Source organism: Phyllostomus discolor, chromosome 2 (genome assembly GCF_004126475.2).
Source record: "Phyllostomus discolor isolate MPI-MPIP mPhyDis1 chromosome 2, mPhyDis1.pri.v3, whole genome shotgun sequence".
NCBI classification, from domain to species: domain Eukaryota; kingdom Metazoa; phylum Chordata; class Mammalia; order Chiroptera; family Phyllostomidae; genus Phyllostomus; species Phyllostomus discolor.
In genome coordinates this window covers 80404119-80431824 of record NC_040904.2, presented here as the reverse complement: position 1 = coordinate 80431824, position 27706 = coordinate 80404119, and the positions used below count along the sequence as shown (strand labels likewise).

Genomic DNA, 27706 nt, shown 5'->3' with positions numbered 1-27706 from the left:
TTCATCTAAAAAAATACCTTCACAGAAACATCTAGAATAATGTTTGACCAATAACTAGGTACCATGACCAAGCCAAGATGACATATGAAATGAAACATCATAACCCCCAATGAATTCTACCTCCTTAAATTCATCCATTTTTATAGCCCGCCCCCCCCCCCCCAACAATGAATCTAGACTGGCCTTGTGATTTTCTCTACCAGTAGAATGTAGTAAAAGTGGCACTGAGCAGGTTACGCTCCTAGACCTTACAGCTTATACTGTTGCTGTCTTGGAACCCCAGCCTCCATGGGAAGTAGGCAAGACTATTCTGTTGGACAGGCTTCAAGGAGGAGGCAGCCCCAGAGGAGTAAAAAAATATGAGGTAGGCAGAGGTCCAGCCAAGCTGGCCTTTTTAGTCATCTCACCTGAGACCCCAGACATGTGAGAACTGCCATCTCGGATCCTTGATGCTCCTGTGGAACTTCAGATGACTTGGTTAAATGATAATGTGGTACAAAGTCATCCCTTCTGAATCTTGTCCAAATTACCTGATTTGGGGCAAATAAATGGTGTTGAGTTTGAAGCCACCAAATTTTGAAGGAATCTGTTGTGTTACAATAGATAATTCTTATTTGCACCAATGATTTCTGTAAAATAATTTTTCTAAATAGAGAGATTTAAGATCCAGAATATTATCTTGTTATGGTATAAATAATAATGTGAGTTTGTGCAAGACATTGAAAATATCAGATCTTGCCTCAGATAAGCTTATGATTTCATACTACTATTTTCAGAAGGACTAGTATTTACATGGGACTAGTGCTTCTTGGCTGAAGCTCTTGTCTAGTTACTATAAATTCTGGATTTGCCTTTCACCCAAATCAAGCTTTCTAGAAGGAAAATAATAAAATCAAATTATTTACTATCCTATATTTCTTAATCTAACTATATCAATAATTTCTTTCCTCTTTCAGCCTTGACCATATTATGCCCACCAGCTCAAATTTGGGGGACATTAAAGGGAAGAAATAAAAAGGAAAAATGGAAAAAAAAATGTAAGGAACGATTCAGAAGAGATGAAGAGAGAAATTGATGTTCTCTGGAGCAAGATGCAGAGGTAAATCTAAAACTAAAAGGAGAATTTGAGGGTTCCTTTTCATCTTCTGGGACACAGAGAGGTTAATTCAGGGTCACATTAATCAGACGTTAGCATCTTTCATGGGCAACAAACTTCTAGTGTTAAGTGAGTCTCTTTGCAGACAGATGCTAATTTTCCCTCCAGGAGAGGCTCTCCCCTGGAGAGGCTATCTGGAGCACCTGGCTCTGGGGAGCCAGGAAGAACAAAGAATGTAGCGCAGAGAAAAGCAGGAAGGCACAAAGAAGGTTCAGTCACCTGGCTAATAAAAGCTTTTCTGAGACCTTTCTCCCTGCACTTCATTGACCACCAGGTAGAAAAAGAGAGTGGCAGGGCTGTAGAGATATACAAACAGGTGAATTTACAAGTTTTCAGTAATGAAGGAGTAGCAAATATTACCTGGTGGCTTTCTGATGGAGAAACCCACCGGCTCATTGCTAAGGTATAAGATGTGGGAAAGGTGAGACCAGCCTTTGTCATCAATGTCATGGGAGGTAAGGTAAGCAGGTGTTTGTGTGCTTAACTCTCCGTGGGGTCACAGCCCAGAGAAAAGGGAAATATAGGCATAGCTCAAAGATATTGTGTGTTCCATTCCAGACAACTGTGTTAAAGCTGGTATTTCAAAAAAGCAAGCTGTAATCTTTTTGCTGGTAGAAAGTCTTGCCTTTGTGTATTAAAAAAAATGCCACATCTATGCAGCTCCACAAAGCGAAGTGCAATAAAACAGTGTGTACCTGCAAAAGAGATTTCAGAACTTCTTGACACTTCTAAGTATAAATCCATGAAAAATCTGGTTAAGTAAACAAACAAGATAAATCAAAGAATAGTCATTTCACAGATGACAAAAATATAGGCTTGTTATGACCTTTACCATACTTATCTGAATGTCTGGCAATCTTTGAAGCCCTGAGATTTCCCATAAGCACTAACAAAGGAATGTCCTATTACACAAAAAGCCATTTCATCTCTTCCTATATATGCTAGTTTATTGCAAATTTGATTTCCTCCCTTTGGGAGAATTACCCTAAACAGCAGAGATGGAACTTCAGTGGGCGTCAGGTTGGAGCACTAGTTAAAAGCCAAATTGCTGGGCCATAGCCCCGGAATTTCAGATTCAGTAGATTTCTTATTTTATTTAATGGTTTATAATATGTTATAAGAATTGTTTATTTTGATGCTCAGATTGTCACTGCATGCTGGATTCTGTGTCCACTTGATGTGTACCCATTATTCCTTGAATATGTTTTGCTTTCTGGCATAAGATATTGAGAGGTCATCTTGGATTTTCCCTGCCTCAGAGGCCACATTCCTTTTTGTGGAAAATAATTTTTAGGAATCAAGATCTGGGCTTCAGGTGTGCTCATTGCTAATGGATTGTCACTGCTTCCTGAGCATATCAGTGACCAGAGCTAGAGAATGTATGTGTTTAAGTTTGGGATATATGTTATAAATGTGAAAATATATAAATTTTGTGTATTAACACACTTTTGCATTTATGTTTACTTCTATATTGTTTATATACAGGGTGGCAAAAGTAGGTTTACAGTTGTGTGAGTACATGAAACAGAGTTTACTCTTGTTTTATTATTTTTAATTATTGCATTATTTTCTATACAAACAAATATAAACCTACTTTTGCCCCAACCTGTATCTAAATATATTTATTGACCATATATATATATATATGGATCTATAGATAACCATGAGTTTGTGTTTATCATACATCCAATTCCAACCCAATGCTACAGAGTCTTTTTTAAGGCACATGGAAATTATTTAGTTTAAGTATTAGAAATAAAAAGTAATATCACACCCCTTCCTTTGAAACACTGGTCTTTATTGTAGCCCTAAGTCTTCCTCTTCTGAATAAGAAGTATCTGACTGATTCATGCATTCATCTAATGGCCATCTTTCCTGGAGGATATGCCTGCTTCAGAGTTCATTGCATGGCTTTTCTTAATATTTCTGATTATATAGGAGACCATTCCACATGGTGTGGGCCCAGCTCCCACTCAGAGATGCACAGGACCCACACCCACAGATAGGTTTTCCCATGGGGAATCAGGCCTGCATTGTACCTAGACTGCTATGAGACTTGCTTTTGCTAAAATTCCCACACCCTGAATTGAGGCAGCAAGTACTTACTGTAACTTCCTATAGTCTGTGCTAAAACTCCCCAGTATGGAGTGTAACTGGTTCAACCACTTTTCCCTTTGTATTTGCAAATATCCTTCTTCTGTGATGTGATTAGCGACATCCTCTCTTTTGTTCTCAGTAAAAGGTAACCATCTAAAGCGAACCTGTGCATAATAAATGAGGACCATCATGTAATGTGTCCAGAAAAGCAATAAAAGCTTGTCAAGGCAAGGGTTGAGGCACTCTCCCCTTGAGAGGCTGAGGTGCTCCGAGGCTTTCCTTCTCTTGAGAGAGAAGCTGTGCTGTTCCCTTTTCCTCCACAGGACTCAGTAGTCCATGTGAATTTCTCTTGTCTCATCCACAATGTCATGGACCCCATGAGCCAGGGTCCACATCATGATTGTTTTCAAATTCTTATGGAATCCAAGTTCTCTTCTATATTTGTAACCCCCTTATGCTAGAGTAAAAAAATGGCTCCAACTATCCTTGTATGTTTACCTGTTTAATTGATCATCTAGTATGTAACCAGTCTCTGATCTTCGCCCCTGACCCCCATCCACGTGTTGACACCCTTCTCTCTCTGCTTGTGGTCTGACTCCTTATTTTAGTTTGCCACCGCATGTGGATAACCTCCTCAGTAACTGTGGCTTTGACTTCCCACCCATGTTGGAAGGGTCCCCCCGCAGCGCCCCCCCCCCCCTCCCGCCACCTCCAGCTGCCACAGATGAGAATAAGTCTGCCAAGACATGATCTGCTTGGGGAGGAAAGGTGGCTGATCTCTCAAAGGAGAAGGGCCAGGGACCTGTTCCTTAATGGACTTTTATTGGGTTCATTTTGCACAGGAATACAGGTAAAAGCTCATTAATCATTGTTAGGCAGTAAGGATCAAATAATAGATAACATACAAAGAACTACAAGGACTTATTCTGAGTCGGGGTCTGTTAGCTAAAGGGCTACAAAACTTTGAGAAACAAACTCATTTCCTGCTCAGACCCTTACCATTTGATTGAGGGCATTCTTAGCAAAGTGGATTTCACAGGATTTTATATATTCTTTCTTAGGCCTGATCACCACCCTTTCCAGCACAGGGTTGCACCACCCTTTGTCATTGTTTCAGGCTTAAGTCAGGCAGGGGAAGTAAGGCAGCCAAGAGATTAGGAGACTTCTGGTGGACAGAATGAGGACTCAGGCAATGTCAAATGTGAGGGGTGAGGGTCCATCACCCCCTTTTGCTATAGCCCAAGTCCTTTCTTGGGGGCTCCCCATGATCATGCCTGTCTTAGATCACCTCTCCCTTAAGGAATCTTACCCATCATTGGCTAACTGATCAAGCATTGGGGGCCAGGCAGGGTGAAGAAAAAAGAGCAGAAGTGGCTCTCCTGCCAGGGAGATAAGTTTTGTCTCCTTAGTGGCTTATGGTCCAAAGGTCACTCACTCAGCCTTAGCCATGGGGGTGGTTACAGCTCCTGAAACAAGGCAGAGCAGTTCCCAACACAGCCCTCCAGCCCACTGGTGCACCTGTCTGTCCTCCTGACCCCTCTGGGTCTCTCTGAAGGAATGTCCTCCTCTCCCTGCTCCAGCTTTGATTTCCCACATCAGGCTGTCTATTACCTGGACACCTTTCTTGCCCCTTGGTTCTGATGCTCCATGCCAGGCTGCTTGTCCCCATCACATGATGGGTGTCTTATTGACACTTCTTGGGCTCTCCTCTTCCCTTTGCCCTCCCCTTGTAAATTCCCTCCTTACCCCCTTGGGCTCTAACATCTGCTCTGGGCTAGTCCATCTCTCTATCCCCACAGACACCTACCTTGTTCTTTCTCGACTAATAACATTAGGACTGAAATGATCAGGAACAAAGGCCTCAGATAGGTTGTTTAAAATATGAAGAAACAGAAGTTCAGATGCTGATATAGCTTGTCCATGGTGAAGGGCAAACTAGAGACAAGGCCAGTACAAATCCAGGTCTCCCTGAGTCTAAGCTGTGTGAGAGTGGGGACCTTGCTCCCTCATTCACTATTTTATCCTCAGCACCTAACACGGTCACAGTGAGTGAATAAGTGAACTATTCACACTTTTTCTTTGTTGTCATCTTGACATACAAAGAAAAATTGTACAATTGTGTGTATAAAAATTAATGACTTTATATACTATCTATAGCCAATAGAAATTCACACCTTTATATGTCAACATCTAAATTTCTGTGCCTAGGGATTTCTTCCATTCCATGAATTTCTAAAGTTCCTAGATGGAAAGTTGACATACAGATGAAGATACAGAAGCACTAAGAAGCTATGGTGGTTGTAGCATCCCAGGATTCTAGTGCTTCCAGCAAGTGTGGAAGAGAATGTCTGGCCACTACCCAAAGTAACTCTTCTGTCACTAGACTATGGCCTCTTCAAAGTATTTGGAACCCCACAAGAGAAAAACACCAGTGCCATTTGACAAACATGGGCCCCATGAGCAAGCAGTTCCTGCAGTCCTACCACTGAGCCAAGACCACTCTGCAGGTCGTGCAGGATGGGGTCTCCACAGCATGGTCCAGGAATGCTAGCTGTGAGAATGTATTTTCAAGAAGGGGATTCTGTGGTTAAATAATGCTAAGAACTTTACAAATCACAATGTTCATGAACATATTAAAGACTCTGAAAAAAGCCTTTAATTAAAGGCAGTGAAAGGAAACTGTTGCCTCTGTGTAACCTAGGGTCACCCAGATTACCTTAACTATAGAGCTCCATTTAGAGTAATACCTACCCAAGTCCCTTTTCTCCATTCATGCAAAGGGTGAAAATATCTGTTATATGGGGTTATTGCACAGAAAATGGGGAAGTCAGATAAAGATATGTAAAGTGCAGAGCACAGTGCTTGGTATTTTCTCTTGCGTATATTAGTTATTGAAAATGCTTCCTTTTGTTATTGAAGAAATAATAGATGTGGTTATTATAATTGAAAACATAATAAATGTGTAAGGTGAAAACTTCAAATCACAAAAGGAATATAAAATTCCTGTGTCCAAATTTCCTCTTCTTATGAGGACACCAGTCATATTGGAGGATTAGGGCCCACCGTAATGACCTCATTTTGAACTGATTACCTCTGTAACAACCCTATTTCCAAATAAGATCACAGCGTGAGGCACTGGGGGTCAGGCCTTTAGACTATGAATCCCTAGGGGGACAGGATTCAGCTCATAACAGACAGTTTGTAACTTGCTTCAGTGCGTTCCGTACTGTGCCCATGACACCCACCTGCAGCTATCCAAGTGTGGGCTCCTTATGAAGTGCAAGTACTGGACTCGGGTGTGGGCATCCCTCTGCAACCTCTTGTTGACAACCTACTTCATTTCCCCACAAAGGAGTCTGGGTTCTGCTAGAGCCTGCTAACAAAAGAGCAGGGAGCTGAGCTGTGGGTCCCGGACAGGCCCACTGCCTCCTGAGGTCCTCTCTGGCTCCTTTTGTGTTGTTCTCTTCCCCACTTCCTTGCTTGTAAGGACACTTACCCTTTGACCCTGTACCTATCTCCACCCTTTCTTCTTTATTGCCCTGATTATCTTCCTTTTCCTGCACTCCAATCACTTTTTTCATGTTTCCTTCAGTGAAGGCGAGGAAACTGCCAGCTGCGTTTGCACCTTTCATTAGGTGATTGGAACTGCATCCTGCCTGATTACACTAAAATTTTTTTTGAGAATGAGGACATCTGCCTGATAGATGCCTGAAAGAAAAAGTTATTTTTATTTTTGGAGTAGTTTCTGATTAAATTTCCTGGAGTGAGAAGAAGAGAAGCCAGCTGGTTTCACCCAGGAGTGGATCTTTGGTTTGGGTTCCTATGGCTTCCTGGCGAGCGTGTGACCTCAGGACACTGGTGGCTGTTGTGTGTGGGCTGCTGACCACCATCGTTTTGGGACTGGGCATCTGGAGGGCTGTGGTCCGGATCCAGAGAGGTAATGTTGTCCTAATATGTTTAACTTAGAGTGAGAGAAGGCACTGAGCCTCTGTCTCTGACACTTGCCACAGTACTGAAAAGTGCTGGCTCCGGGCTGAGGCTGCCCACCAAGGTACAGGACAAGGGTCGATTGCTGGCTAGTGTACTGCTGTACACACATGACGGCATGTGTGTGAGTGGGCAAGGTCATGGGCGACATGGTTGAGTCTGCCTCCTTAGGTTCTTTTAACCCCAGACTAAATAGAGAGCAATCATTAAGATCATTAATAACACGTTTGGATTTGTTTAGCTAAATCTAAGAAAGGAAAATAGTTATGGACAGACACATACACAAATCATCAAACCTATCTAGAGTGAAATTTCATTTCAAAAAGGATGTTTAAGAATATTTTCTGTAGGATTGTAAATAAAATAATGTGGTACACACACAAAGTTCTCCCTTTTCAAGTATAGAAAACTACTAAAAAGTTAGGGTACATTAGAAAACACTTTTCCTGGTTTTTCAACAGATATTTTTTAGTCACCTGCTCTGTGCTAGAGCACAGCCTGGGAGGTGGGAGGGGGGAAGGCAGTGTTGTGGGAAACGGCGACTTGAAGGAGAGCCCCTGAAACTCGCAACAGACACCTCGCACGACCCCCTACGGCTCCGTATGGCAGGATCTCTGCACCGGGTTCAAAGCTGGCTGTGCTCAGCACTCCCGTTTTGTGAAAGACAGTAAGTTTCTAAGGAAACAGAGTCAGTAAGGGTAAATAATGACGGTCAGGGGAGGACAGAAGAAAAGGCGGTCTGGCGTCAGGGAAGGCACCTGCGGAGGACGGAAGGTGGGGAACCCGGAGGAGCGAGTGCAGCGCTGTGAGGCTCGGCTGCGGGGACCAGGGGTCGCAGGTGCCGGCGGCGGCGGGCGGAGGGGGCGCTGAGAGCAGCGCTGGTGTCCGTCCCGCTGCCCCCGCGCCCTGCACGAGAGAACAATGTTTCAAGAAGACGGTATTAATCAGGCTGTAGAGAACTGGCATGAGAAAATTATTAGACAAAAACAGTAAAATTTAAACCCCAAGAAAATGTATTTTTATGTGTCTGTTTAAGGCTTATAAAGTCGTTTAGATGAAGTTAAAAAAAAAGTGTGAGCTCTAGAGTTTGTCTGATTAGGGCTCCTAAATTTATAAGACCTCACTTAAGAGTAAACTTAAAAAAACACAAAACTTTCCTCCTACCCTCCCTCCTCTTTTTCTTCCTTCCTTTATATGACATCTACTTTTTTTGTTTTCTAAATCTTTTTTATTTTATTTTTAAAGAGATTAAAAAAATTATTTTAATTGTTGTTGCAGTACAATTTTCAATCTTTTACTCCCATCCCAACCCACCCACCCAGCCCTCACCACCTCCCTCCCGTTTCCACCCACCCCTAGTTTTTGTCCATGTGTCCTTTATACTTGTTCCTGTAAACCCTTCCCCCTGAAATTCCCCTGAAATTCCCTCCCCTCTCCCCTCTGGACACTGTCAGCCTGTCTGAATTTGAATTCTATGCAGCAGAAAGAAAAAAGGAGCTCCTACCCTTTGCAACAGCATGGATGGAACTGGAGAGCATTATGCTAAGTGAAATAAGCCAGGCAGTGAAAGACAAATACCATGTGATCTCACCTTTAACAGGAACCTAATCAACGAAACAAAAAAAAACAAGCAATATATGACATCTACTTTTAAAGGGAAATTTGTGGTGACTTATAAAGGATCCAGGTACAACAGAACTATTGAAAACGAGGACCAAAGTACACACATACCTTAAGAATGAAGACAGGGTGGGGAACAGAGAGTATATGAAAGTCAAAGGCTAGGGGGAGTTGCTAAAAATAAATACAAAACACATCCCTGAGCTTCCTGAGGGATAAGGCCCCAAACCATTATCACACCCTTCTCACCAAGCAGAGCAAGTGACAAATGTCCCACGCAGAAGCACGCCAGTTCCTCAGAAAAGAAAAGCATTTCCTTGCTCTAAGCAGAATTTCAATTGGCTCTTTTTATAAAGGACACACCTCAGTTTTGGGGGTAAACCGGGTTAAATAGGAGGAGGTTACTACTATCACTTAAAGAGAAAGATCGAAAGACTGATACTGCTTGCTGTTGTATTTTGCCTTGTGCATTTTATTCAGGTTTTGTTTTGGTAAAATTTGGGTTCATTTCACTCCACTCCTTTCCACTCATTCTACTCCATCTCATCTCATGCCATCTTATGTAACTATTGAGTGGTCTCCTTTTGGTCCCTTTGTTTATTTGGATATAGAGATTAATTGTTTAAATTTATTTTTAAGGAATGATGGGTATTTCATTATTTCATATTATAAAACTGACAATTTAAAAAATCCTTACTATGTTCTAGGTACTATGCTAAAAGTTTCACAAACCTTATTTCATTTAATCCTGACAACCACTTTTTTTTTTAAGAGAGAGGGGAAGGAAGAGAAAAAGAGAGGGACAGAAACATAGGTTGGCTGCCTTCCATATGCACCCCAACTGGGGACAGAACTTACAGCCCAGGCATATGCCTGGGAATCAAACCCAGGACCTTATGATTTGCAGGATGATGCCCCATCAACTGAGCCACCCGGGGCCTGACAACCATTTTTGAGGCACATATCATTATATCTGTGTTACAGATGGGGAAACAGAGACTCATAGCATGTTTTAAAGCTTACCTAGTTGGAAAGTGCTGGGTGTGGATTGGAATCTAGTCATTCTGACTCCAGTGTCCGTGCTCTTTATTCCTACACTATTCTGCCTAATTAAAAGCAAGATAATGGTAACCCAATCAATTAATTTGTCTTTTGAGGCAACTGTGGCTGAAAACCTAATTTACAAAGATATGTGGTCATCAGTAGAATCAGAGCATTTTCTTGTTTTGCTAGGCAAAGTTAGGCACTTTGGGATATCACATTGCCTTCAAGTCAATGAGATCTGCTTTTTTAATGCTGTCTCTAGAGAGCAGATTAGTATTATTGCTTCAATTTTAAGGTTTCTGAGTCATTGACTGGTATTTGTAGATTTTTGACTGTGGAGTAACTGCTGTAACTTTGCCACCTCTGCTATGTTGTGCAAAAGCCCTTCCTCCCATCTTTGCGATGTTATATGACTATCTGCCTTTGGTCTTCTAGTCTAGCACAGCAAAAGGGGTTACATTCAGATTGCATTGCCTGCAACATAGTTCATTTCCTGTTCATCCTGGTGATTGCCTTTAATAGAAAGATTTCTCACATGCACACAGCCCCAATATCTGCTGACCATCAGATAAATCACAAATGTGCTCCTTTCTGTCTAATTATTCTGTGTGAGTTTACCTTTTTATTTTTTAAGTAAATCATTGGTTTAAATATCAAAGAAGTGCTTCAAGACATGTCCTCTAGAAAGCCGGTGATCTTCTGTATAATATACAAAGGTTTTTATTCTGTTCCTATTACTTAATAAGACTGCTTAGAAAAATCTTGGTTCAAGGCTCTGGTCCTGATGCAGTTGACAGTGTTTTATGTGTATAGATGAGTATAGATGAAATTTCTTTTAGGATTGCTAGTTTAGTCTTTGGCACTTTTATATGCTGCTGATGAAAATGTTGTAATATTAATTATCTATTTTCTTACCAAAACATCATAATATTTTTGAAATAATACATGTTTTAATACATATTTATATGAATATAAATAATATAAATGTAAACACAGGTACAAATGTGTATTAATCCACAAAAATATTGCCAAATGTAGTACTTACTCCATTTATGCTCCCAGGAACAGGATGTCCTATGCATTTGAAGTTTTGTTTGGTAGAAATTTTTTCATAACTCTTGGTGACTTTTGCAATTTTCAAGTGGAGCTCAAGATTTGGAGTTCTTGTCTGATGATATCAGGTTGCCTGAAACCCTTCCCTCAGAGTTTCACATGCCTATCTCCTGCTTTGACGGTTTAGGTTTTAGGTTAAATGTTACCTCCTCAAAGAGACCACTCCTATCCACCCAGTCTAAAGTTATCACCCCATTCATTCTCTTTCACATGTATTTTTCATATTTTTTGTCACCTCGTAATTTCCTAATTGTTTGTTTGCTATTTTCTGTCTCTCCGTTTCTAGAATGAAAGCTCTTAGAATAAGTCAGGGACCTGACTTATTAATCTGTATTCCCTGTACTAAAATAGTACTTCAAATATAGTTGCCAGTACAGAGTTAATGAGTAAGTAAAAGAATTATGTGATAAAAGAAAAGAAACTGAAATAAAAGTTGTCAAATAGCTGTATTCAAAAGTGAAATAACAGTTACCAATTTTTTGTGATTTGCCTCAAAATATTAAAACACTGTAATTCTGGATTTGCGTATATCCTTAACACAGACGCTGTTTTAGTTTTCTTCCTCTGGTCCAAGCCATGCAAACATATTGACCATTTCTTCGACTTTGGCTTCATTAAGATCTCTCCAACTGTGTGTGACCTCTTTTGTTTAACCTTATGCTCAATAATCTTTCAGGATGCTTTTGTGTTGGAGCAAATCTAAGTTTTGACAGCCCTCCAACATCTTCACTTTGGGTTTCTTCCTAGAATAATATCCTACTTAGGATATTATTATCATATGTATCTTCAGAATGGACAGATATAAGGTGCTCCATCTCTGCTGGAGTCATGCTTCCAGTAACATGAACCTTGTAACACAAAAGCATGAGATAAAAGTAAAATTAAAACATCATTAGGCTTTATTGTCTGTCTTTCCATTGACATTTTCCAACTTGATCTAGGCCTGAAGTAATCGTAGATATCCAGAACCATAACAGTAGGAGATCTTTTCTTTACCTCTTACCAATGGGAGCGTATCTTAACCTTGTATCATATTAGCAAGGATGATTAGGACTCTTCTGGATCTTAGGACTTCTGCTCTCTGCCCTCATGACTGCTTTTCCCACTCCTCTCCAGATGCTCTAACCTCCATTCCCTGTCACAGGACTTGCTTGGGCCTCAGGCTAACAGCAGACTTTAGTCGATTGAAATATTTCCAAGCCCCAAGGTTAGACTTCATAGCATTGAAACCCTTGCACAATAGGAAATGGGTGTTGTGGGAGAAAGGTCTAGGAGAGTTTATTGGGTCTCAGAAAATAATCTGTCCACAGATAGTTGGCTTTCATTTTACTGAATTACAGCACTTCCTCAAGAGACGAACTGGATGATAAACCAAGCTCATATGCCTGTTCCTGGAGGACAGGGTGCACTTTGGGGTTCAAGGAAAAAAGGCCCAGAGAAGTGTTTTCTGAGTAGAGGAAGCTGAGTTTTAGGCAGCTGTGCTGTTAGTCTAATCCTGCTGCTAGAAACCTCCCTTCTGCTCTGTTTCTGGTCTCCTGTCTCGCTTCTTCATATTACCATTCTCCAAATCAAGAAAATAATTCCTATAAAAGGGAAGAAAAATTTTTGAGGAATAAATTTTGTTATGTAATTGGCTGAGGGGCATGAATTATTTTAACATCAGAATTAATGATGTTTACATTGCTGATTCCATTTTAAAAGTCACTTTTTTGGCAGGGGGAGAATTTGTATTAGTTTATTTGAGCCAAAACTGATGACAACTGCCAGGATACAAGATTTCACTCACTCCCTAAGTCACTTTCTTAATTTAAGACTCTAGAACTTTAGTTTAGTGGGGTTTTCCTTAATTTCCAGGTGTTAGATATATTCATTTGAAATTCTCAAAGCAACCAGCACCCATGGGTCTCTGATAAGACGTGTTATGGAAGAAGATCTACTATAGAATGTGGTGGTGAAGAGTGTATACATTAGAGTTTAGGAGCAAAAGTACAAGAGTAGGAGAAAACACAAAAGCTCTGGAGCCAGACTGCCTGTGTTTAAATTCTAATGCCAACACTGACTGGCTGAGTAAATTTGAGTAAGTTCCTCAGCATTTTTTGTTTCAGTTTCCCCTGATAGAAGAAATAATAAAACCTACTCATAGGGATATTGTGAGGATAAAATGAGTTAATACATTTACAGGTTTAAGATGATGTCTAGTATCCTGCAATCTCTCAATAAACACTGCCTCCTATTTTTAATCTATGAATTTTTAAATAATTTAGTGCATAGTCTTCTCCATTCCCTGAATTATACCTTGAATAGATGTCATTGACCTAGATTAGACCTTTGGATTGAAACAATTTATCAGATGAAAAGTCTACAATAAGTTTAATCATTAAGTTCAATTGACTAGCTCAAAACAGAAACAGAAACAGTTTTAAGAACTGCCATATCTTCTTGCATTTGTCTTTTTAACATTTATATTATACTACACCATTGAGGAAGTTTATTAAAACATTAACCGGTTTACTGAAATATGTAAGTAGTTAACATTGAACAATCTTTATCTTAAACAATGACTGCATTTTATGTAATTATTTGTTTAAAACTTTTCCACAGTGGATTAACTTTCCTAAACATTTTTCTCACGTTTAAGAGTAAACTTTATTCTCACCTAAATATTTCAAATTTTTGGCCTGGAAAAAATAAGAGATGTCTGAATTTTAAACCTCTAAAAACTCTTAACCAGACACTAGAGTTTCCTGATGGAATTTCTTTGACTAAGGAAACATACTTTTATTCCTCCACTTCATCAAACTAGACTTTTCAAAATGGAGTCTAATTTCATCTCATTTGAATTTAGGAGGAGAAATTCATGTTTTTCATTTGAAATTTTTAGTATTTTATGTTATTTTTTCAAGCAGTATGATGTATGTGTCACATGTGTTCTGCATTTAGTTTTCCATAATGTGTAGTAAAGGTTTGAAATTGGGGCTAATATTTCTGGAAATCTTAATTATTACAATTTGAAAGACTGTAGGGAAGTGTTATTGACATCATACCAATTTTATAAAAGAAAGACACTACTATTAAATATGTTCCAGTATATAGATTTTCAAGCAAAAAGAAGTTGATGCTCACTTGCTTGCATTTTGGTGAAGGCAAGCACTGCCCTGATTAGTGTGACTCAGTTTACTGAGCATTGTTCCATAGAGTGAAGGGTCATGGGTTCAATTCCTGGTCAGGGCACATGCCTGGGTTACAGTTCTGGGTGTGGGCCTGCTGGGGCACTTTGAGAGGCAACCAATAGATGTTTCTCTCACACATCAATGTTTCTCTCCTTCTCTTTTTCCCTCCCTCCCCCCTCTTTAAAATGATATAAATATAATCTTAAAAAAAAAAAGAAAGGAAAGGCAAGCACTGTGGGGAAGGAGCAGAGCACTTGATCAGTAACCAAGAGATCTGAATTCTGGTCCCTACTCAACTATCAACTAATTATTGATCTGGATCAAGTTACTCTTTATGCAAAATGTATTCTGTGTATATTGCATATAAAATAAGGAAGTTGGGCTAATGAATAGCTAATGTCATTTCTATGAGTCCATAATTCTAAAAATTAGTTATATGATATAAAGACATTGAATCTTTCCGAGTCTGATTTTTTTTTTACTTAAAACACAGAGGCTTAGAAATACCAATACTACTTTTGTTATATTTCGTGGGTAATTTAGGTATTTCAGAGGGTAGAGTCTTGAACTAGGGAGCACAAGGTGTTAAAAATGTGATTACGATAGAGTGCACAGCTCAGCTTGGGCTTGATGCCCTCGATCAAAATGCAAGTGGCAAAGAAGCCAGTCAGCACACATTGGTTAGTACCTTCCATGCATCTGGCATTGTGTGAGGACCTAGAAATGTAATCCATGGTCTGTAGTCTAAAGGGGGTCAAAATATTCAAGTCTAAGAATGACTCTTGACTTACAGCAAAAAAGGCAGACTGAGTAAATATAAATAGGTCTCCTTCCTACTAGCAAACATATGGAAGCGGAGAATAAATATGACAATAATTTAAATATATAAGCAGGCTTTCTCTCTTGAAGGAAAATCCCAGCTTGCCGAAACTAAGAGAAATGTTAATGCCATGATAGCAAGCAGTTACTGGCATAAGATCCAGTGACTGAGGTTTGTGGCTCCCATGCATACATGGGGACAGGAGGCAAGACTTTTCCCTGGTGTGAAGTGGGGCTATTGGCTTGGAGCCAGAGGCATAACAACTCAAGACTTAAAGGTCTGTCTTAACCATGAGAAGGAGATTTAAAAAGATCTTCTCACTAGTCCAGAGAAGTATTAAATAATTCTGTCATCTGTTCAGGGTCATGAACAGTGGGGAGGAGGGGAAGTCACTACAAGTAATTAAAACCCCAGGCTATAGAATCTAAATTTGCCCTATCTGCACAGTGCAGAAACTCCTAGGGAGAAACAATTTACTTTTTCACATAAACCTTCTATCTATAAATCTTGCTATGATCATTTATTATTTCCAGGTTTTTTTTGTTTTATTTTTATTTCTTGCACATCTTTGGGATTTTTTACACAGACAATTATGTCATCTCTGAACAAAGACTGTTTTAATTTTTCTCCCAATCTGTATACAATTTATTTCCTTTTCTTGTTTTATTGAATTAGCTGTCACTTTCAGTATAATGTCCAATAGGAGTAGTGACAAGGGACATCCTTGCCATGATCTCAATCTTAGGAAAAAGCATTTAATATCTCATAATTAAGTATGAGGTTAGCTGTAGTTTTTTTGTAGTTCTATATCAAGTCAATGAAGTTACCCTGTATTCCTACTTTGCTAAAAGTGTTTTTTTTTTTAAATCATGAATATGGGTCTGGTGCTTTCTGTTTTGGAAGGTTATTAATTATTAATTCAGTCTCTTTATCAATATAAGCCTATTTAGATTACTTATTTCTTTTTATGTGAGTTTGGTAGACTATATACTTAGAGAAATTGTTCCATTTTATCTAAGTTATCAAATATGTGGACATAGAATTATTATTATTTATTATGATTTTAATATTATGGGATCAGTAGTGATAATCTTTTTTTCATATCTGATTTTAGTATTTAGTGCCTTCCCTCTTTTTTTTTCATTGTTAGAATGGCTAGAGGCTTGTTAGTTTTAATGAACTTTTCACATAACTAATGTTTGGTTTCATTGATTTTCTCTGTTAATTTCCTGTTTTCAACGTCATTGATTTCTCCCATAAAATTTTATTACTTTTTTTTCCTTTAGATTAAATTTGATCTTCTCTCTAGTTTCCTGAGGTAAAAACTTAGATAATTAATCTGATACCTTTCTTCTTTTCTAATACACATATTCAATGCTTTAAATTTACCTATAAGCACTGCTTTTGCTGAATATCACTCTCTTTTTTATTTAGTTCAAAATATTTTAAATTTTCTTGAGACTTCTTTAACCTACATACCATTTAGAAGTATGTTGTTTAATCTCCGCATATTTGAGGAATTTTCCAGATATTTTTCTGTGATTGATTTCTAGTTGAATTCTACTTGGTTTTGTTAGCATAGGTAGCTAGATATTAATGAAGGAAAGGAGCAAAGGGAATTATCAAGCATTATCCACACAGCCAAGCCTCTATTTGTACTTCTTAATTCCCTCACCTCTTCACCCATTCCCCCACATCACCCTCCCATCTGGGAACTATTTCAATTGTTGACAGATAGGTATTTTTTGCCATTTTATTGTTCATAGTTTTGATCTTCTGTTTCTTAAATAAGTTCCTTTAACATTTCATATAATAATGGTTTGGTGATGATGAACTTATTTAGTTTTTTCTTCTCTGGGAAGCTCTTTATCTCTCCTTTGATTCTAAATGATAGCTTTGCTGAGTAGATATCAGTCTTGGCTGTAGGTCCCTGCTTTTCATGACTTTGAATATTCCTCGCTAACCCCTTCTAGCCTGCAAAGTTTCTTTTGAGAAATCGGCTGACAGTCTTATGGGAACTGCCCTGTAGGTAACTAACTTCTTTTCTCTGGCTGCTTTTAAGATTATCTCTTTAACTTTTGGCATTTTAATTATCATGTGTCATGGAGTGGGCCTCTTTGCATCCATCTTGTTTGGGATTCTCTGTGCTTCCTGGATTTGCATGTCTATTTCCTTCACCAAATTAGGGAAGTTTTCTTTCATTATTTTTTTCAAATAGATTTCCAATTTCTTGCTCTTTCTTTTCTCCTTCTGAAGCCCCCATAATGTGAATGTTGGACCTCTTGAAGTTGTCCCAGAGGCCGCTTATACTATCCTCAATTTTTTGCATTCTTTTTTCATTTTGTTCTTCTGGTTGGTTGATTTTTGTTTCCTTATGTTCCAAATCATTGATTTGATTCTTTGCTTCATCCTCTCTACTGTTGTTTCCCTGTAAATTGTTCTTTATTTCAATTCATGTATCCTTTGTTTCTGACTGGATCTTTTTTATACTGTTGAGGTCCTTGTTAAGTTCCTTGAGCATCCCTATAACCAGTGATTTGACCTCTGCATGTGACAGATTGCTTATATCCATTTTGTTTAGCTCTTTTTCTGGACTTTTGATCTGTTCTTTCATTTGGGCCAGGTGTCTTTGTCTCCTCTTTTTGGGAGCCTCCCGATGTTTGTTTCTGTGTATTAAGTAGAGCTGCTTTGACTCCATGTGTTGGTTGTGTGGCCTAATGTAGTTGGTGTCCTATAGGGTCCAGTGGCATAGCCTCCTCTGTAACCCAAACTGGATACCCAAGGTGTACCCTTCATGTGGGCTGAGTACATCCTCCTCTTGTAGTTGAGCCTTGGTTGGTGTTGGCAGATCAATGGCAGGGATTTATCCAGGCCAGTTAGCTGCAAGAAAAAGCTATGACCACTTACCACCAACCTCCACCCTCCATGGAGGACAGCTGTATAGGAGCAGGGTGGTGATGGTTCAGTGTGGTCTGTAGCTATTGACTGGGTCTCTTGACCCTGGGATTTCTCAGGTGGTGCAGGTCAAGGTCAGCCCCCCACCTATGTTTTGCCTGGGGCCACCCTGACTGAGCTATAAAGCAATCAAGATGGCTGCTACTTGTTGTGGGCATGGAGATTCTCAGGTGAACCCACATTGTGAATCTAGGCTGGCTGCTGCTAGTGCTGGTCTGGGGTTCACTGAGGCCAGCTGTTGCTTGTCTGAGAGGATTTGGAGGTTCTGAAGCATGAGCCAAGACCAGCCATTCATATGGAAAGGCAGCTTGGGTGGGCCAGTAAGTTGGGAGGGGCAGAGTCTCTGGGGACCTCTGGGGCAGGTCAAATAGTGTCCACCAGGTTAAAGGAGTCTCAGATATGGCACCAGCTTGTGGGTTCTGTGTGGGAGGATTTAGAAAAGGGACAATGGCTTCTGCTTGCCTTGATGCCCAACACTTCACTTTTAAGAGGCTGCCCCTGTGCTGGAGCTCAGAGGGAATGAGTCTGAGTAGGTGAGTCTGTGTGTGGGTTCTTTAAGAGGAATGGCTTGGAGCTCTAGAAGTTTCTTCCACCCACTCAATACCCACTGGTTTTTGCAGCCAGAAGTTGTGGGGACTTATGTTCCTGCCTCTGGAACCCTAGACTGGGGGGGCTCTTGTGGGGTAGGGACCTCTTGCTCCCAAGATATTTCTCCTGAATTTTAATTTACCACACATGCATGAAGGACCAGCCGATTCTGAGTCTGCACCCCTCTCCTCCACCAGTCTGGATGAATTTGGTTTCTTTAATTGCGAGTTATCAGACTTCCATTCAACTCAATTCTGATGGGTGTGAATGATAGTTGTTCTACATTTTAGTTGTAATTTTGATGTTGTTGTGTGAAGAGGTAAGCCATGTGTCTATGCCACCATCTTGGCTGGAAGTCCCTTGCATTATAGATTTTACATATTGCTAGATTTGATTTGCTGCTATTTTTATATAGGTTTTTTGCAACTATATAAATGAGGTTAATTCATGTGTGATTTTATTCTTGTGTCTTTGTCATATTTAGGTATCAAAGTTATCCTAGTATTATGAAATATTTGGAAAGTTTATCTTTGTCTCTATTTTCTGAAAGAGTACATATAAGATTGGCATTATTTCTTCCCTAATTCACTAGTAAAATTGTCTGGGTCAGTAGTTGGTTTCTTTCAAGATCTTCTCCTTATCTCTGAGTTTCAGCAACTTCACTATGATGTGCCTAAGTGTGGTTTTTCTTGTGTTTATTTTGTTTGTGCTTTACTGAGCTTCTTAGGAAAATCATTGACTATTATTTCTTCAGATCTTTTATCAGCCCAATTCCATCTCTTCTCCTCTCACAACTCCAATTGCGTATATGTTAGACTGCATATATGTTAAACCTTTTTTAAAGGTTTAAAAACCAAGACTATATATACTTGGAATACCTTTCAGTGTTTGCCTGCTTTACATTGCTGTCCAATGTTTTCTAGTAATTCATTTGTTTACTTTTGTCCATAGTTTGAAATCATTATCTGTAGGTGGGTTAGTATGGTATAATCTACTCCATCGTTATTGGAAGTGGAACTCCTTCTTCTTGTATTCATAAGCTTAAATTAATTTGCTCATCATCCACCTTGTTGCCAGATTTAAAGACCCTAGTGTTCCCAACCTAAAATAACTGGTCACTAAATCATAATAATCCTATCCAGGCATGCTTCCTGAATCTGTTGACATCTAACCTTCTTAGAGCTACTGCTTTATATTTGGTTCTCACTTAGCTAGTCCTACATGCCTCAGTCACTTCCCATATTGCTTGAAGTATCTTCCTAAAAAACATTCTTTATCATGTTGTTCATTTGTTGCAAGGCCTCGCTAAGCTTCTGCAGGTTTAAATCCTTTTGGCTTGGTCTATAAAATCACTCATAATCCAATCTATGTCCTGCTATTGCTCCACATAGAACTTGTGCTCCTGATATATTAAACTTTTCTCTGTTCTTTGGACATATCATAACTTTCCATATTTTTGTATTTTGTACTTTGTATCCTGCCTTCTTGGGCTATTTATTTGTATTTATCTTTTCTAGATTTAGTCTTAAAATTTGATTCAAATACCACCTCTTCTGGAAAGTCTTTCCTGCATAGGTTACTCCTGTCCTCAACACCTCTCTTCTATATTTCGATAGCACTTACAAATTTGGGTGTTGAGTTAATTCGTCTGTCTATCTATCATCTACATAATCTCCTGTTTCCCTAAGTAAATTCTAATCTTCTTGGTCAAGGTGCTGTGTCTTTCAAATATGGTTTATTATTCTCTATAACATCTAGCTAGCATTCTTTACCCTGTGATGACATTACAAAGAATATATCTTGAGCAATGCTATGCAAAGTAATGATTTTACATATGAAAATTAAAGGCCACAGACCCAAAAGAAGAAACTAATCAGCCAGTTCATACATCATTCTATTATTTATTGATTTTTTTTAGGAACATATGCACCCCCAGCAAGCACCCCTACAGGGTTCTGCAGGAATGGTGGAACCTGGGCAAATGGCAGATGCATTTGTCCAGAAGAATGGAAAGGATTGAGGTGTACAATTGGTAAGTTTCTTGGGATAATACTAGGGCATGAGGTTTAGGTGACCCCTCTGTTAACAAGGACAGCAAAAAATCTTCTAGAAGTTTCTATTAATAATTATAGTAACAATGGGTATAATAATGATGGCTTTTGTATTTATTAGCTCAATAGCTGAGTTTTGGTGCTATTTACCTGCATGTTTAATACACATTGTCTCTTTTCCAGCTATCAAGTTTCTCTGTAAACTTGCTGTTGCTTTCCCTTCTATGTGCAGTGTCTAACACAGAGTAATTGGTGATATGGTTTTCTTAGGTCCTTTCAACTTGTGATAAGCTGTATCACACCATTCCAATTCTAACACATTTATTATCTATCACAGTTCTAACACATTTAACTTTTCTGAAATCAAGATGCGTTATTCTATTTAAGTATGTGCTTAGATGAAGTTTTTGTCTTTTCTTTCTCTTGAAGAGAAGTTATTAATTTAATGATTTGCATTGATTAATGGTATCTCAGAATCAAAGTTCAAAGTCACTTGTTGATCCACAGAGTGCTTCTCAATGCTGTACACACTTCATGCTGCCTATTTAGGATCCAGAGTTCCAGAAGCACACTGCTACCATCCCCTACATTCCTACCAGCTAGCATATTCCACATGCCCAAGACCTTGGCCTTTTTGCTTTGACCTACCTCCTCATGATGCTCTTTGTTACCACAGGCTCTAGGTTTTCAAGATTTCAACTTATTTGTCACACTATTCTTGATGATGTGTTAGTGACCACCTCCCACCTCTACCAAATGCTGTACACATTTAAAAATATTTTATTTATTTATTTTTAGAGAGAGGGGCAGGGAAGGAGAAAGTGAGGGAGAGAAACATTGATGTGAGAAAGAAACATTGATCAGTAGCCCCTTGTTCATGCTTTGATTGGGGACCAAACCTGCAACCCAGGCATGTGCCTTGGCTGGAATCGAACCTGTGATTTTGTGCTTTGCAGAAGGACACCCAATCAGCTGAGTCACACTGGTCAGGGCTATATCATGCACATTTAAACTGGAACCTGTTATCTAACATATTAGTTATTCCAATGGTAGTAACTTAACTACATAAGAAAGTATGAAGTTCCTGGGGGGTCAATGAGTCCTACAAGCTTTCTATTACCCTTCCAATTATACTGGATAGGTTTTGAACTTTGACTTTTATCTGGTTTGAAATTTAAAAAAGAAAAGTATAATTTAAAATGAATTTTTTTCTTTTTATTGTAGCTAATTTTTGTGAAAACAGTACTTATGACAGTTTTACTTTTGGCCGAATTCCAGTGGGAAGTTATGGCTCTTCCTTCGAAACATGTGAAAAGGACACTCTAAATGGTATGTGCTTTTCTAAACCTCACCCCTGTTTAAGTGGGTAAATCACTATACTGGGTCACATCAACTAGTATTAGGTCCCTGGAAGAGGCATCAATAAAGGATTTGTAGAAGAGTTTGGCTCCCTTTTATGGTGCCAATGTTCAAAATTTAGGGTGTTACCTCACATAATTCTAAATTTCCTGAAAACCTTAATATGGATCAGTTGTAAATTCCTTTTGCTACTCCTTCAACTGGCTATTTTTTTCCCTCTAATCTACCTTCTAGAGTTTGATCAGGTTAATGTCTACTTTTTAAGTTATATAGTTTCTCTTAATTTAAAAAATTAGCTACACTATTGATTTACACCATATCTATTTTCAGACTTCATCTTTCTAGGTAGAAATGTACAGTTAAGTCTGTCCATAGCTGGGAGTCCTTCATCTCCTTGGTCATTTTAGTTATTTATCCATCTTGGAACATTCTCTGGCTTTGTCATACATTTCTTGAGGCATGATAACCTTGTTTGCATTGAAGTATTCCAAAAATAAAGGAATAAATAATATTTCTAATATGCTCCCTAGTGATATCCAGGATTTTGAAGACTTACTTGATTTCAATGGCACGTGGGGTAATATCTTTTGAGAGTAGCCCACAGAAATTCATAGATTTTTTTCCCAACAGCTTAGAGCCCAGTAAGCCAGTGATCTTCCCTTTATGTTTCACCTGTCCTTTGTTTGCATCGACTCGCATCTCACCAGTCCTCCCACCTCTCACATCTTCCTGCAGGTTATCATCCATTTTTTTTTTCAGAACTGGACACCTCAATAACACAGCCGATTCTAGGTCATTTGTGAAAATGTTTGATAGAACTTCTGTCAGTAATGACCATGGGCAAAATTTCACATTTTATTTACATACTTATTTTCATGTATGCTAAGGGCTCTCTGCGGCACTAAGTAAATTTCATGTACTGCCCTTTCCTATGTGTTTTTTTACCTTATTAATTCTAAGAAATTATGTAGATTGACATCCTATTTGCAGAATTCAAATTGCCTCTGCCCACATACTGGGTGAGGCAAAAGTACACTTACAGTTGTGAGTACATGAAACACAGGGTTTATTCTTGTATTATTATTTATTAATTATTGTATTATTTTCTGTATAAACAACTGTAAACCTACTTTTGCCCCACCCTGTATATTATTGTTACTCAAGCATTCATGATACTATTCTTCCCATGGGAACTGTATTTTCAGCCTCTTGGTTGAAAGCTCAGAAGCAAAAGGGGACATCAATTATATTAATACTTCTTATATACAGGGGAGTCAAACTCATTTTCATGGGGGGCCACATTAGCCTTGCGGTTGCCTTCAAAGGGTGGAATGTAGTTTTAGGACTGTATAAATGTAACTACTTCTTAACTAGGGGCAAGGAGCTTGGTGCTGCTGCTGGGTAGAAACAAGGTGCTGGGCTGCATAAAACAAAGTGGAGGGCCAGATTTGGCCTGTGGGCCTTGTGTTTGCCACCTGTGCTATATGATATGTCCATGGATACTTATTATCCTAATTTTATATGTTTTTATGCCTAAGCATTTCCTAATAATTTATAAAACAGATATCTGTGCTATTAATCAGGAAGAGTAAAAATTTTAGTAATATGCCCATCAAAGGATAAAACACTTCATTGATATATATTATGTTTTGGGGATAGGAAAATCAGTATCTTTCAATTGGTTATTTATTTTCTTTCCTGAGCATATATTGTGAAATGTTATTATACACAACTTTGAATTTCAAATTTAGCCTATAATTTTATTTTTCAAAAGCTTTCTTTATTTTTAGAGAGGGCGCATGAGGGAGAAAGAGAGGGAGAAAAACATTGATGTGTGAGAGAAACATTGATTGGTTGCCTGTCACATACCACCTCCTGGAGACCTGGCCTGCAACCCAGGCATGTGCCCTGACTGGAATCCAACTGGCTAGTTTGGTTCACAGGCCAGCACTCAATCAGCTGAGTCACACCAGCTAGGGCAGGGCCTATAATTTTAAAACTGTAAATTCTAGCCCTGGCTGGTGTGGCTCAGTAGATTGAGCACCTGCCTGCAAACCAAAGGGTTGCTGATTCGATTCCTAGTCAGGGCACATGCCTGGGTTTCAGGCCAGGTCCCAGTAGGGGATGCATGAGAGACAATCACACATTGATGTGTCTCTGCTTCTCTTTCTCCCTCCCTCCCACTCTCTAAAAATAAATAAATAAAATCTTTTAAAAAAAACTATGAATTCCAGCTATTGGCAAATTTACTTTTAGTTTCATATTAAGAATTACTTCTAATCATTCAGTTTTGTATAGCAAATGAGCAAAACACTTCTTAATGATTTTGAGTGGATAGATAATGGAGAAAAAGATGCATTGGAAATACAGCTATTTACAAAATAAAATTCTTCTTTTAAAGTATATTTTATTTATTATGCTATTACAATTGTCCCAGTTTTTCTCCGCTTTATTCCCCTCTGCCCTGCACTCCCCGCTCCCATCAGCATTTCACACTCCCTTTAGTTCATGTTCATGTGTCATACATATAAGTTTTTTGGCTTTTCCATTTCCCATACTATTTTTAACCTCCCCCTGTCTATTTTCTGCCTACCATTTATGCTTCTTATTCCCTTTTTCCCCATCCTCTCCCCTCCCCTTCCCCTTTGATAATTCTCCATGTGATCTTCATTTCTGTGGTTCTGTTCCTGTTCTAGCTGTTTGCTTTTTTTTATGTTCAGTTGTTGATAGTTGTGTTTGTTGTCATTTTACTGTTCACATTTTTTATCTTTTTTTCTTAGATAAGCCCCTTCAACATTTCATGTAATAAGGGCTGGATTATGATCAACTCCTTTAACTTGACTTTATCTTGGAAACACTTTATCTGCCCTTCCATTCTAAATGATAGCTTTGCTGGATAGAGTAGTGTTGGATGTATGTCCTTGCCTTTCATGACTTGGAATACTTCTTCCCAGCCCTTCTTGCCTGCAAGGTTTCTTTTGAGAAATCAGCTGATAGTCTTATGGGAATTCCTTTGTAGGTAACTGTCTCCTTATCTCTTGCTGCTTCTAGAATTCTCTCCTTCTCTTTAATCTTGGGTAATGTAATTATGATGTGCCTTGATGTGTGCCTCCCTGGGTCAACTTCTTTGGGACTCTCTGAGCTTTCTGGACTTTCTGGAAGTCTATTTCCTTTGCCAGATTGGGGAAGTTCTCCTTCATTATGTTTTCAATTTCTTGCTCTTCCTCTTCCCCTTCTGACACCCCTATGATTTGGATGTTGGAATGTTTAAAGTTGTCCCAGAGGTTCCTAAGCTTTTCCTTGTTTTTTTTTTTTTTTTTTTTAATTCTTGTTTCTTCATTCTGTTCTGGTTGAATATTTCTCCCTTCTGGTACAAATTGTTGATCTGAGTCCCAGTTTCCTTCCCTTCACTGCTGGTTCCCTGTATATTTTTCTTTATTTCATTTTATACAACCTTTACTCCTTCCTGTATTTTGTGATCATACTCAACCATTTCTGTAAGTATCTGATTACCAATGTTTTGAACTTTGCATCTAATAGGTTGGCTATCTCTTTGTCACTTAGTTGTTTTCCTGGAGTTTTGATCTGTTATTTCATTGAGGCCATATTTTTTGTCTTGGTGCACCTGTTATGTTATAAGGGGCAGAGTCTTAGGTGTTTGTCAGGGTGGGGCAACCCAGGTTGCTACATTGTGGGACTGTATGTGGGGGAAGGGTCAGAGAGGGACCAGTGCCGCTTGCACAGCTCTTATCTGGCTTTCAATCACTTCCCCTGTTACCCACAAGCAAATTGGGCCCTTCTGGTGCTGATTCCTGGGTGGGCGGGTTTCTTGTGTATGTTCTAGGGCCTAGTGGGTTTCTCCAGTGAACTCTCTTGTGAGTCTGGGAGTTTCTTCTGCCACTGCACCCCCCATAGGTTTTTATAGACAGAGGTTTTGAGGCTTTCTTTCCCTGGGCAGGAACCCTGGGTTTCTCAGTCTGTCTTGCTCCCCAGTTGTTCCTCCCAGTTTATCCACATACAAATGTGGGACCTCAAGCCACCTTGCCCACCCAGTCATCCAGCTGCTGCCTTGCCTTGGGTCCTGCCCACCTCAGTTGCTTATCTCTGCCCCTCCTACCAGTCTGGATGAATATTTCTTCTCTAATTCCTTGGTTGTTGAGCTTCCATACAGTTTGATTTTCTGTCAGTTTTGGCTGTTTTTTGTTTTTAAATTTGTTGTTGTCTTTTTTTTTGGTTGTGCAAGGAGGCAAAGTATATTTATCTATGCCTTCCTCTTGGCCGGATAAAAAATAATATTCTATGTTTGAAATTTTTAATATATCACAGTGGAAAGGTGGAGCCCTCATATGAGTTAAGAGTGACCTTAACCTCCTACTTTAATCATTGTAGAATAAATCTCTAATTTCAGTGTTTCTAGTAGTTTCCCAAGAAGCAGCTTCCCAAAGCTGGTCCTAAGGAAAGTTTGATATTCTGATCAGCTATCCCTTTAATGACACTCGAGGTGATTTTATCTATTAACAGCCTCTTAAGTGTTAGCCATAGAAGGACACTAAGTTAAGGATGCTCAGATTATAATCCTAGGAAATAAATCCAATGATTCAGCAAGTAGTTATTGAGAACCAACCAAGTATCTAATAGTTGCTGTAATACAACAGAACTCTATTCAGATTGGGGAAAAGGGGGAAAGATCAACTTATTATTCAGTATCTAGTGGGGATGTTTCTGTTCTCTCAGCCTTGTGTTTCCTCATCACTTTCAATTTAAAACCCTGTCCCTTATTGTTGGAAGGCAAATCTCCCTTGCAGACTTCAAAGGAAGGAAATAATAGTCAACAGGTCTTTTGAATCCCAGATTTAAAAATCAAGACAAGTAGTAACTGCCTAAAATATTCTTGTAGTAACTCTCCAATTCACTTTTCCACTGCTGTGTATCAAACCACCCCAAACTTAACAGCTTAAAACAATAATGACTTAGATTCTCAGATTTTTCAGTTTTGTGGTTTGGCTGTGGCAACTGGACATGGCAGCAGGAAGGTCTAAGATGACCTCATTCACATGGGCCATCTGTGCTGGCTGTTAGCTGGGTGGTGGGCAGGGAGGAGGGGCGCAGTGGGGGGCTCAGTTCTCCTCTGTATGGCCTCTCATCCCCCAGTGTATTAGACCCACTTCCGTATATGACAGCCTCAGGATAGTATTCCTACAGAGCGAAGGTCAAAACTTCAAGGCTTCTCAAGGCCTAAGTTCTACAACTCATACAATGTCATTTTTTCCACATTCGACTTGTTAAAGAAAGTTCTAGGGTCAGCCTAGATTCAGGAAATGGAGGAACTGACTCCACCAGTGGATGGGAGAAGTAGCAAAATCACACTTGAAGGGGCATGTGTACAGGAGCAGGCAGGTGCTGTGGCCATCTTTGCAAACATTCACTGTCTTTTTTTTTTTTTTAATTAAAGCGGGCCATTCAAGAGCAACCCGGATGTGCAGGCTTACTGAAGAGGGAGAAATAAAATTAGATACACCAGAAATAGGAAATTGCGACTTAAATCTGGAAATTCTGGAAAAGCAGGTATGCTCTATGGCCCATGTGATGGGCAGCTGGAAAAAGCCTGATGGTCAAGTTAATGCTTTTTAAAACTCTCAAATTAGAAATAACAAAAACTAGTAATTAAAACTGTTTTTATTTTAAAGTTGGCATCTGTTTGTGAAAATGGATAGTGGAACGTGTTGGGTTGGCAAATTTCAGCAAA

The 27706-nt window shown here is 39.1% G+C and overlaps 1 protein-coding gene across 1 annotated transcript in view; it reads left to right on the top strand.

The window, feature by feature from the left end:
- The first annotated feature begins 6647 nt into the window (after positions 1-6647).
- The window catches only part of ADGRG7 (adhesion G protein-coupled receptor G7), a 63751-nt gene continuing 42692 nt past the window's right edge, over positions 6648-27706 (top strand). Inside the window, exons 1-4 of the mRNA XM_036017999.1 lie at positions 6648-7190; positions 20469-20582; positions 21826-21930; positions 27413-27525. Coding sequence (XP_035873892.1) covers positions 7076-7190; positions 20469-20582; positions 21826-21930; positions 27413-27525 — 447 coding nt within the window. The 5' untranslated portion in view covers positions 6648-7075. The remainder of the gene's footprint in view (positions 7191-20468; positions 20583-21825; positions 21931-27412; positions 27526-27706) is intronic.